This window comes from Penicillium antarcticum (assembly GCF_028974205.1).
Source record: "Penicillium antarcticum strain IBT 31339 chromosome Unknown utg000002l_segment0_segment0, whole genome shotgun sequence".
NCBI classification, from domain to species: domain Eukaryota; kingdom Fungi; phylum Ascomycota; class Eurotiomycetes; order Eurotiales; family Aspergillaceae; genus Penicillium; species Penicillium antarcticum.
Genome location: NW_026695300.1, coordinates 3,861,551 through 3,873,885, shown reverse-complemented (window position 1 = coordinate 3,873,885; position 12,335 = coordinate 3,861,551). Strand labels below are relative to the sequence as shown.

The window sequence follows — 12,335 nt, the reverse complement described above, 5'->3', positions numbered from 1 at the left end:
AATCATGTACTATCTTCTTTCAATTTCATTCTACATTTACAGCGAGAACATTACACCAGAACAGTCTTCGACATAGTCAAAAGGGATAAGTTCCAGATAAATCACATTACTACTGAAGAGCCTATGGCCAAGATAGACATTTATACTTAGAAAAACAAGTTCACCATCATGCGTAGAATCATGTTACATACAGGTATCAATGAAACCCGAAAGCAGAAACGAAAAGAAAGAAAAATCGCTAAATCATGTAATTGGAGCAGATAAGAACTCGCACTTAAGCAGCTCATCAGCACTAGGCCGTTGCTCATAATCCAGATGGAAAGTCATGTCCAGGAACTCCACAGCCTCCTGACTGACGTGGTCTGGAGCAGGCGGGCGAGCCTTGTTGCTACCGATAGCAAAGATAGCCTGCAGCTGACTGCAGTCTGGGAAGGGGTGAGCGCCGATGAACATCTCAACAACGAGACAGCCCAAACTCCAGATATCGGCTTTCTTGGTGTGGGCGGTTTGCCGCACGACTTCGGGTGCCATCCAGTATACACTCCCCTGGAGAGAGGTGCGGTGGATATGGCTGCCTGCGCCGCCACCGCCGCCGCTGGCGCGGGCACCAAGGAGGTGGGATGCTTCAACGCGCTTTGAGATACCGAAATCGGAAATCTTGACGCCACCTTTGTTATCGACGAGGATGTTGGCACCCTTGATGTCACGGTGGATGATGTCCCGGCTGTGGAGGTATGAGAGACCGGCCAAGATTTGGCGAACGAAGTTCTTGACAAGGGGTTCTTGGAATGTGTTGTATTGCTTCAGCATGGTAGCGATAGAGCCACCAGGAACATACTCCAGGAAAATGTTCAGGTACTGGTCATCGGCGACGGTACCGAGGTATTGCACGATGTTCGGGTGTGACATTCCTTGCAAGAGCTCGATCTCGTGCTTCAGGGCTGTGACCATGAGGTTTTTGCGTTGATCAAACTCTGTGCCCTTAGTAGCAGATGGAATCTCGACCTGCTTGACGGCCATAAGCTCTCCGGTGATGGCGTGTAGAGCCAAGAAGACGCTTCCGAAGGAACCTTCACCAATCAAGGATCCCTTCATCCAGTTCTTGGGAGCGAAGTTATTTCCAGCCAAGAAGTCGGTGAGACCGTCATCCTCTTCTTCACCATCCTCGGCTACAATGACACTCATCCGGTCATTGAATGAACCGCCATCTGTAGCAGCGACGCTGAGACTCTCATCGAAGAGGCTCTGGCGGGAGGTATTGGGCGGCTCATCAGAGCCACTCTCGAAAGAGACATATGACTTGCGGTTCGGCTCAATGGGCGACTCTTCCTGGAGTGGCTGGAGAGAGCTCGATGCAATGGAGTCCCGATACGAGGTTTGTGGCAGGTTGAACTTTGAGACTGATATGGGTCGGGGTGCACGTACTGCCTGTGCCACTCCGTTGCCCTGAAGCCATGCATCCGCAATGCTGGGAATTGGAGGGATCGGAGGCAATGGAGGTAGAGGAGGAGCATCTTTCATACTTGAAGCAACGCTGTAATTGCTGACAACACTCATGCGACTTGCAGCACGACTCAAGCGCTGAGATCTGCGCATGGTCTTTTCAATGTTTTCTCGGTCATGGCTAGGGAAGAAGGATTGTAGTTCGTGAATAATCATCTCGCTTGGAGGTCTCTGGCCGAAGAAGGAGCGAAGCTTAGCCACGGGGTTTCGTTCACCGTTGGGGCCCTGTTCTTCCAGGCTAGAATTGGATGGACGATGCCGGGGGCCCAATGGAGAGAGCGGTTGTTTGATGTTATGCCAAGATTCGCCAGTAAGTTGCTGGATCTTGTGTTTCTGGCGCTGGTTGGAGTTGCTGAGAGCATTATGATGAGTGGCCTGACTTTCATCATATGCCAGCTGAGAGGCACGTCGAAGCTCGTCCATATCCGGCTCGCCGGCATGAATCTTTCGTAGGATCAAGCGACCTCGCTCCGACTTGTTGAATCCTTCGCAAATCTCCATGAGCTCCGGTTCAGTGAGTTTTCTGCAATTAGACAGATCTGGATCTAACCCGTCTAGAACATAGAAACAATAGTTTCTGTACTGGTGCTCCGGAAGCTGCAGCTTCTTCAATACACACAGGATGACTTCATCCGGCGTTTTGCAATTCCGAATATCTAACACCTTTGTTTGTCCACCTGTGTAAATGACGCGGATGACAGGGGAGCTTGGTGGAAGAGGACCCATAGTGAGACCGTCGAGACTAGGATTCCGAGGATGAGAGATTCGGCCCTCGTTCGAAGTTCCGGGGTTTCTGCCAGAGCTTGAGCCGCCTGAAGACGGATGGTTCAGGTAGTCCTTGCGCCATGGGCCTTTTTCAGAGTCACCGGCGGGCGGCGACGCAGGTTGAGACAGCGTTTTGCTGTTCAGATAATCATCAGCCAGCTGAGATGTGCGTCGGTATGGTAGGCGGGAATGAGAATAGCGGGAGGAATTAGATAGCGCGGTGGCTTCAAGGGCAGCTAGGGTATCCTGTTTCACCAGTCAGCAACGGCGAGAGGGATACACAATATGCACTGGGAACCCACCATATTCTTCTGTCGTGATGAGGTACCAGACTTGGCTCGGAGTTGCTTGATGGCGACAAATATGCGCACTCGGTCGCCAACTTTCTTGATGCCCATTTCCTGTAGGATCTTTTGGTCGCATTCAAGCAGGTTGTCCCCGTTGAAATTGTTGGCTGAAAGTGATCAGTTCACCTGTAGCCTTCGTGACAAAGCAGTTAAACATACCTTTGAATAAAGACTCATATTGCCCGCATTTGATGCTGTGAAGCCAGGCGACAACACGCTTCTCATCCCAGGCGCTTTGGATGGTCAGGATAACTGCAGTCATTGATCCACTATTGGGGCACTCACCGGACTGATGCCAGATCGTCTTGCCCCTCCGAAAGCTCCGATTTTGTCGGACTGGCGAATCCCATTCCATCCTGAGCTCTTGTGGCTGTCGCGGGTCTCTGTAACGGGTTCGCATGATATGCAGTCGGGGTTTGGGAAGAGGGCACACTCAAAGGTGCGGAATATTGCTTGGGAGCCAACATGTCGAATGGGTTGCGCGGATTGACTTCGACCCCTCGCTCGGTATCGGAATCAATCGCAGTGTGCTCTTCGGACTCTCAAGGGCGTCTCTGGCCGATTGGGTTGGGGGTCCGATCAAAAATGCGACGTCAGTCAACGCATAATCCCGGTTCCCTGGAGTCCAGTCAGCATGATCCGAGTTGACCCCAGGTGGGGTGAGCGAAAGAGTAGACAGAAGAGGAGAGCAAGACTTACCAAGATACAAGCAAAAGGATGCTCTCAGCCGGACAGGCGAGATCGAAATGAGGGACCTCACTGCAGCTTACCGTCTGAGCTTTTTTGGGGCGAGATCGGGTCTAGTGCTTGGATCGGCTATCAAGAGAACCCCACCCAGAGCAGAAAGGCAGGAATATGAAGCAGATCTAAGATCTGAAAAACTGCTGGGGAGTGGATTTTGTAACCTGAAACCCAGTGGAACAGAGTCTCTGACTAAGTGCTTTATCAAGGGGGAAAGCCTAACCTGGCCCCCCCCCCCCCACTCGTTTCTGTCTCATCTGTTTCACTAGAGGGTTTATATCCACCTGAGACTAAACGGATATAACCAGGTCTACCGCTTACTATTGGGATGTTCCCTGGTGTGGTGAAGAGTTGGCTTCCAAGCCCCACGGACGAAACAGCGGCTCTACGGAGTGAACCTGAAGTAGGCTTGGTGTCTTACACAGCTCCGTTATTCTATGTATCGGAGTGGCTAGTGGGTTTCTATTGAACTCAATTCAAGTGCCCTGTCCGATCTGGAAATATGTAATTGTATCCAAAAATAGCCATGAGATAGGTATAGCAAACACTAACTTATAGATCCCGACATCATAAGACAAGGTCGGTTAAAAACCCCCAAAGGCACCGATGACATCTGTTATAATTGCCCGATACAACCTGAGACGTAGCGGGCTTGACATGTATAAAAATGACTAACTTATAGATACGGAAGCCCTAAGCCTTTGTGGATGGTGTGCCAGACTGCCTTTATATAGCCTTTTCTTTTTTCAACCAAGCATAGACTAAGACAGTCTAGCATAGTCCGCTCTGTATCTTGTCTGATGCTGACCATCTATGCGGTCTATACGGTGTGTCTCCCACTCTCCGCACCAGTGGAGACCCGAGCGTATGCACGTCGGGCCAGAACAGCGGCAGACATGCACCTAGCCTATCTCCAACACACAAGATATGGAGATCAGACATATCCTGCCTCTAGAGACCACAACCACTCCGCATAGGTGTTGGAAGAGACATATAGAGAGAGGGCACGTGACTGTCCCCTCACCCCACAGTCAATTTCCCCGCTCAGACCTCAAAATCTTCCCCTCTCCTTCTCCCCCAAATCCCCAAAGATGGAGGACGAGAAATCCAAGAAAAAGAAGAGTGCTGCTCACCGAAAGTCATTGTCGTGTGAATATTGCAGTCGGTCCTTTGCTCGCTTGGAGCATCTCCAACGCCATCTCCGCACCCGTTGAGTAACCCCCTCTTCCGGCTCCTTCTTTTCTAATGTAGGACAGATACAAAGGAGAAACCCTTCTCATGTGACATTTGTTCCAAGTCTTTTGCTCGGAGGTAAGGTTGGGACTGTTCTGAATGCCCCTGTCATTTTGCTGAAATTATTTGCCAGTGATCTTCTAGTGCGACATGAGCGATTAGTCCATCCTGCCGAGTCGGCTGCCAGTCGAGAGCATCGAACGAATGGCACCGAACCCAACCGTGAAACACCAATTCAGAACAACATCATTCAGCCCGCCCACCATGAGTCGCGCATGCTAGAACTCGCAGACGCTATCCCAGTACACACTCAAATACCGCCGCCTCCTCCCCCCGAAGTCCAGGTCCAGCCTCCTCCGATTATAGATACACCTCACTTCAATCCCTCTTGGGGATATGATCTGAACCTCTTGTCCCATGCTGCAAGTCATGTTGCTTTGGAGGGTCAACAGGAGAGCTTGGAGTCTATCAGAAAATCTTCACAATCTATCCCAACATCACAACCACTTCCCCAAGTTCAGGAAAGAACAATCAACGATAATTATGGCGTAGAGCCCTCTATTCTCGATCTTACTGATCTGGGGGATCCTGTTCAGGATTTCACGGTTTTCTTGGAAAGTGTGGGTCTGTCGTCCGATTGGGACTCGGGCGTGTTCTCGTCGGTTGAGGAACCTATGATGCCGCCAAGTATGACAATCGATTCAAAACCACCCCGTGATACTATGTCCTCGCGACTGGGTGAACATCTTATGAACGATCCACGGGTCGATGATCAGCCGTCGTTCTCAAATTTCGGATCTCGGCTGCCTTCATTGCAACCGGAATCCCACGAAATGGATGACCGTATCGGTCTTGCTGATGATAGCACTCGGCCTGCATGGGATATCTCTAACTCAGACCGTCAAGCATTCATTACGAAACTCGAGGAGTTCTCCTATGTCCTTCCCAAAGGGTTTGTTCCACCATCACGCCATGCACTGTCCAGGTTCTTTGCTGGATATATCAACGGACTGAACGAGCATCTTCCATTCTTACATGTCCCGACGCTGTCCGTTGCGAAGTCTTCTCCTGAACTTACGCTGGCGCTAGCAGCTGCCGGTTCCCATTACCGATTCGAAAACAGCCGAGGCATTGACTTGTTCCATGCTGCAAAGGCAATCCTACTAGAACGACTTCGTCGACGAGACAGCAAGCAAGTACCCCAACCGACGTGGAACTACATTTCACCGCCCTCTGGCTTTCCCAACTCTCGCGGATCGTCGATGATTTCAAACACGGCGAGCAGCCCGTTTCAACATCATCAACCCATGCCAAGTGCCCCAATCAATGCGTCCATCTACACATTGGACGACTCGGATGCTCATATGGAGGTGATTCGAACATTTTTACTTCTGACTGTATTCGCTTCATGGGAACGACACCCAGAACTCTTGCGGGAGATTCTCTCACTCCAAAGTACGTTGGCTAGACTTGTTCGCGAGCATGGCTTGTCCGAGCCACCTCCTACCCCAGATCCTATCAGCTGGGAAGAGTGGGTCCGAAGAGAAGGCAACAGACGCACGAAGCTCATCGTGTATTGTTTCTTCAATCTTCACTCGATCATGTATAACATACCTCCTCTAATTCTAAATGGGGAGTTGAAGTTGAATATGCCCTGCTCCCATGATCTTTGGAAAGCAGCCAATGCTCCTCAATGGCGCCGTGTTCATCGCACCAGACAGGGCTCGGATGTCCCCTTTCAGGAGGCTTTTGCCAGGCTCTTCCTCAAATCATCTCATGCTGTCCCGTCAGCACCGATATCCCCTCTGGGCAATTATATCCTTATCCATGCCATCATACAACAAATCTTCTTCGCTCGACAGCTGTGCCTCTCAGCACCTCACATGCAGGGTACCAGTCTAAGGCAAGACGATTTGAATGTTCTGGATAACTCATTGAGCGCATGGAAGGCTCTATGGAAGCGCACACCCGAATCCAGCATCGATCCCCAGAACCCTGCTGGTCCAATTGCATTCACTTCCACCGCCCTGCTTGGGCTCGCCTATATCCGTCTCCACGTTGATCTGGGTCCCTGTCGTCACCTCATCACTCAAGATCCAACTCAAATTGCAGGAGCTCTCATCGAGTCGCCTGCAATCGCACGCAGTCCACGGTTAATAATGGCGCTACTCCACTCAGCCCACGCCCTCTCAATCCCAGTTCGTCTAGGTATTGACTTCGTGGCTAGAACCCATTCATTCTTCTGGAGCATCCAGCACTCCCTCTGCAGTTTGGAATGTGCATTCCTGCTTAGCCGCTGGCTACTTTCTATCCCGGCTTCACAGCCGGAACAGAGATTGTCAGAGCATGAGCGCAAACTCCTCCTGTGGATCAAGAGCATGATGGATGAAACCGAAATGGCTGTTGATCCACCTGGTGCACCGGATATTGAGTTCATGGCTAATCCATACAAGGTGCGCCAACTTAGTGTTGCGATTGTTCGCGTTTGGGCGCGGACTTTCAAGGGCAACACTAGTTGGGCAATTGTTGATTTAGTCGGGTCTAGCTTGGATGCTTATGCTGACCTTTTGGAGTGCTGATTCCAGCTTTCTGGGAATTATTGAATATTTGGTTTTAAAAGGATACAGATTGGGCATCATGTCTAATCCACCCACTTTTGGGGCAAAGATATAACTTCGTCTTTGCCAAAAGCTTTAAATGGCGTCTTTGGAAAGGCCATTTTAATGATGCTATTGATATTTACGTCTTTTCTTGATTGATGTTTTGGCGTTTATATATGGAAGCTGGGACGAGGATATCTTCCAAGGTTCTGGGATTTTTTTTGTTTGCTTTATTGATATGTATGTATTATGGATGACTTTGTCACTTGCCTAGTGCTGTCTATACCCTGTTGGTGTTGAGGATAATGCCACACTTTGTTCATTTGGACTTTTGCCTTTAGCTTGCATAACACTGAGATGTCAGAAGTACTCAATTCTCATAGAAAAATATTGGATGACCATAGCTGTTGGTGGAGGATATTTCGAATGATCAAATTCGTATTGGTGTGGATGTATATTTTCGGTGCTTCTTTCAGAGAAAATACTTTTAGTCGACACATTCAAATGTCATTGCAAGATTATCAAACCATGGCGTTGACATGCCTATCAACAGCAAGCTAACATGATCTAGTCTCATCCCGATCCAAGCGCATATTCGTGAATAATCATAATGTCATAACAAAGACTATTTTCCAGGCATCTTGGTTCGGTTTCTCGCCACGCTTGTAGGCACGAACCGCAGAGCCGACATGGACTTTTCCAGTTCGTCAATCTCCATATCAGCAGACGGTTTCGGTTCAAGGACTGCAGCTGCCGATGGATTCGACTGCGAAGCAGAGCTCCGACGCCGCAATCTACCCTCCAAAGCCGACGAGGTTGAGATGCGCCGTCTGTGGCTGTTCATAGGCCGCAACATGGAGGTGTGCTTATCGATACCGTCATTGACAATAAAGAAGTTATAGGACTGCAGACTATGTGTTAGTTAATGGAACTGAATGGACAGATTGGCACCATACCCGAGGAAACATGTGCTTGTCGATTAAATGCATACGTCTTTTCTGAGGGGTTGAGCATTTCCGCTCACAATTCTCGACAAAGCATCCAAACTAATTAGTCTGTAAGCATCCAACTTGACTAAATGGCGATGGCTGGTATGAAGCTGCGCTTACCGTCTTATCTCCACGGGCTCGCATGGCAGCAGCCAATGGGTCATGGTTCTCTTCGATATGCAGATTGAGCAAGTGGCCAGTTGGGAAGTTCTTACTGCACTCAGAGCAGCGATTCACATGTGCTTGCAGGTAATGAACCTCGTAGTCCTCGTAGGATGCAAACGAGAGCGTCTCGCGGTGAGGCGGTAAGGAGCAATGCATCACTTCTGGGAGAATATTGGGGCCACTGTCAAGCAACTTGTTGCGTTCTGGAGGTGGCGTCGCTATATTCACAGTAGTTGAAGATATTGAGCCTGTCCCATCGAGAGAAGGGGATCTCGAGTGGCTTCTGGAGCGTTTAGACATGGTCTAATTCGCCTTGCATATGCCCGGTTGATAGGTCGACTTGGCGAGGGGGTAGTGGAGCACAGCATTCAGGGCCCAAGCCAGTCATTGGGCTTGAAACAGCCTAATCATTCTCTCGACGTTCAATATAAATCCAAGTTGCTCTCAGTGAGGAAGACAGAAGGTGTTGTTCACTGTACGGGCAATATTACTTCCCGCCTTGGCGCCACCAATCAGCGGGAGCATCGGACCCGCGCATTTATGCATTTTCATACTCTCAGCCTTTAGCCTACGCGCGCCTTTTCCTTCTTCTCTTACTGATGGCTTGCTCACTGCTCACTTTTCAATCAATTTGACCGGCGAGGTCGACGCTCGGGATCCCCGGGCCAACTCCCTGATGGCGCCCTCGTTCACGGATGCCTGGAAGTCAGTGCTCTCGTTCTCCTCCTCGAAACCCACATCTAACCGTGATACAGAATTGCGATAGAAGCTGAGAAGGAGCTCCTACAATGTTTCTCGCAGGAACGGCGCACGTTCGATGAATTCGAACACTTCCTATCCGAGTCCGTAACGCCGAAATGCAAGCCCCGCGCGCACGCCCGCTTATTCTGACCTCTTTTTTTATTACTAGGTTCCGGATCTCCTGCCAAAATGCTATCCTCCTTGATTTCGATGCCGCTCGCGAAGTTGACATGGAGAGTCGTCTATGGGATGCGCATTTGAAAGTGAACAACCGGTTTCGCAAGCAGCTTCTTCGCGTGGGTACCTCATGGACACCTTTCGCTAGGCCAAATTTACTGATATTTCTGGCCCAATTAGTTCCGCGAAGAACACGGCAAGAAGAAACCGGTGGAGAGACGGAAACTCGAACGACACTACCTTGATTTCATCAAGTCGAGCCAGCGGTTTTACCGCGGATATATCCAACATTTGTCGTCACGCTTTGGGGGAATCATGGAGCTGGAGAGTGTGGCGCGCAAGTTCAACTTCGAGAGTAAGGCAGACATGAATGCTGTGCGCCGGGGTTTCAGATATTAATCAACGGCTGTTTACAGATTTGTCAGGCCAACCTCCTATCAAGCCTTCCAACGACCTACGCAAGCGCATCCTCCAGTCATGTCACGCAACCCTTATAAGACTCGGGGACCTTTCCCGTTATCGCGAATCGGAACTCGTCAGCAAGGACCGTAATTGGGGTCCTGCCATCGGTTATTACGACCTGGCATCAGTGATTAACCCTGCATCAGGAGCATCCCAGAACCAATTGGCGATTATTGCACTTGCAGACGGAAATCATCTTCGCGCCACATATCACCTCTACAGAGCTCTTTCGGCCCAAGAGCCTCACCCTACGGCAAAGGGTAATTTGGAGATCGAGCTCCGGAAAATCATGAGCGCGTGGGCGAAAAGAGAGCTGATTCGTCCTGAAGATGCTGGTATCCCCGGTAGAGCTTTGACGCCATGGTTCCTTTACCTTCACGCCAAATGTTACAAGGGAACCGATTTCGCGGAGCATGATGAGCTGGAGAGTGAAGTCCTAAGCCAACTTGCAGTTGAAATTAGAGAACGGTCACTTGAAGGCACTCTTCAGAAGTTCTGTCTCATTAATATCGCAGCCGAAGACTTTGCTAGGGCCCGGTCCATTGGTAAGTATTCGAGATGTTGTCACTGCTCATACATGCGCTTACCCATACCCCAGAGGAATCCGTCTCGGATGCCCGCGTCTTTTTCCAACGAATCAATGTCAAGACTTTCTTCACCTTGCTGCAAATCCTCTTGGTGGAATTGGAACGCACTGCTTCATTTGAGGATTCGAACGGCAAAGACGCATTGCCAAGCCCTGACAAGGTGACAGTGGTTGCTCGCCGGATCTTGCCCGCACTTCGGCATTACAGCTCGTGGCTACTTACAAACAGCCAATCTCTAGCTGAACAGAAGGATGAAAAGGACTCGGCACTATCAATCCAGATCAAAGAGTTCTGGAAAATCTACGCTGGCACATTGAGCTTACTTGCATCCTCATTCGACGTTGTGAGCCTTCCCGAAATCGATTATCTTTTGGAAGAGGACGAAGAGAGCCTTGGATTTGCGCCTCTAGATCAAGGTGCTACCTCTCGGCGTTATGTAGGAGGTGGCGATCAGGCAAAGCCCCGGATGCATGATCTTGGGGTAGAAAGAAGCCATCCAAATATGGAAATGCTCTATCGGATTCGCGAATTTGTCATCGATGGACTCGATCTGGTTGTGAGTAACAGAATCCCAGTTGCTCTTGTGGATAGTGAGGACAAGAAAACATTTATCTACCAGGAAGAGGATCTGCCGTCGCAATTCTACTCTAGCCCTCATGGCCGACAGCATGCGCTTTCGTCCGCGAGCATTGAGCGTGAAGATATTCCCCAGCCAACCTTGGATTCTCACTCTGTCGCGGAGGCTCAAAGCTTGTTTGGTGGTTCTCAGTCTGCATCGGCATCTATGTCCGCCAATATGAACCGGATTGTTGAAGGCGTGGAGCGCCTTGTCGACTCGGACACATATGAGAATGCGCCCAATGTCCCCGACCAATTCGCTTTCCTGAGTCCGGTTGGAGAGATGCCGACGCCCACACATTTGTCCCCGAATACCAACTCCTTTCCATTCGGCGAAGAGAACTCACCATCGCTTGGCACCCCAACCGCTCCTCCGCCTGGGCTTGGGCCACCGGTCGTCAATGCGGCAGATTCGCTTCGGGCATCATCGGCTCAGTCATATACTCCCCGACCTGCCATTCCTAGCCTTCCGAGCATTTGGACTCCGCTGAGAGACCCAGCCCCTCCCCGAACTCCTCCTGGTCTAGGCCCACAAGTCGGTCAACAACCTCCTTTGCATCTAATGGCTGCCGCAAACGCTATGAGCTCCGAGAGATCTCTTTCGCATGAACAGCTTGCACATGAACTCATGCTGCGACACAATCTTGCACAGACTCAATACTCAAACTCGCTGGATGTAGGATCAATGCCTACTCCATGGATGACACCCAGCATGTCCAACACGCAGCCGCGGCCCACGACAAACGGCTGGGACCGAGAGCCTCACGGCAGAACCACCTTTGGAGCATTCGAGATCCCAAGCCAAACACACCCAAGCAGCCTGGGACATCCCTCATGGGCCAACGAAGCCTTCATTGCCAGCAGTCTTGCCCAAGCGACCCCCTACGGCTCCGGAATCGGACGCAAGTCTTCTCAGCTGGGAACAATCGGTCAAACCCCACCCTGCGGCCAAGGAGGCTGATCACATAACCCCAGCTCTCGAATATTTGAGTTCTTTTGGTTGTGCAAAATTCATGCAGCACGACCAGCTGGGCAAGCCATCTGACCAAATTGCGCACCTGGACCTGCAGCTTTCCTGGCGCATGTACTCTGTTTGAGCGTGGGCACGGGACGCTTATGCTGTGCGATACGAACTCATTTACGGTTTCGTTGAATCTAAAATACAGCCCCTAAGCCCACTGCCTACATCCTTGCAACCACCAGACGTGATTGTACTACAACTAGCCCCATCACAAGTGGCAGATCCCGCGCTACTACCATGCCCCCCTAGTGCCGGAATATCAACCCTAGTGACCGATGACCGAGGAAACGGCGGATCTGCCCCGATTGTGAAAATTCCAGCATTCCCCGTTTTCACCTCGCAGTTTTTTGTCTGGGCGAATGAATAGGCACGTTCAACACGTGGCT

General features: G+C 50.5%; 4 protein-coding genes across 4 annotated transcripts; 2 read left to right on the top strand and 2 right to left on the bottom strand.

The window, feature by feature from the left end:
• Positions 1-243: 243 nt before the first annotated feature.
• N7508_002437 (STE11 family mitogen-activated protein kinase kinase kinase) lies at positions 244-3,082 on the bottom strand (the record flags this gene model as incomplete). Its single annotated transcript, XM_058460503.1, has 4 exons — positions 244-2,514; positions 2,571-2,722; positions 2,775-2,848; positions 2,901-3,082. The coding sequence occupies 4 exons, from the start codon at positions 3,080-3,082 to the stop codon at positions 244-246; spliced, it is 2,679 nt and encodes an 892-aa protein (XP_058324035.1).
• A 1,358-nt stretch (positions 3,083-4,440) lies between these two features.
• Positions 4,441-7,168, top strand: N7508_002436 (uncharacterized protein; the record flags this gene model as incomplete). The annotated part of the gene is made up of 3 exons (XM_058460502.1): positions 4,441-4,565; positions 4,613-4,667; positions 4,723-7,168. Exons 1-3 carry the CDS (start codon positions 4,448-4,450, stop codon positions 7,166-7,168), a joined length of 2,619 nt encoding a protein of 872 aa, XP_058324034.1. The 5' UTR covers positions 4,441-4,447.
• A 646-nt stretch (positions 7,169-7,814) lies between these two features.
• On the bottom strand, positions 7,815-8,643 carry N7508_002435 (Zinc finger C2H2; the record flags this gene model as incomplete). The annotated part of the gene is made up of 3 exons (XM_058460501.1): positions 7,815-8,093; positions 8,146-8,235; positions 8,299-8,643. 3 exons carry the CDS (start codon positions 8,641-8,643, stop codon positions 7,815-7,817), a joined length of 714 nt encoding a protein of 237 aa, XP_058324033.1.
• A 160-nt stretch (positions 8,644-8,803) lies between these two features.
• N7508_002434 (uncharacterized protein) lies at positions 8,804-11,889 on the top strand (the record flags this gene model as incomplete). Its single annotated transcript, XM_058460500.1, has 6 exons — positions 8,804-9,048; positions 9,099-9,185; positions 9,254-9,380; positions 9,442-9,616; positions 9,678-10,268; positions 10,322-11,889. Coding segments are annotated over 6 exons (2,793 nt in total), but the record flags the coding sequence as incomplete, so codon positions are not given.
• Between the last annotated feature and the right edge of the window lie 446 nt (positions 11,890-12,335).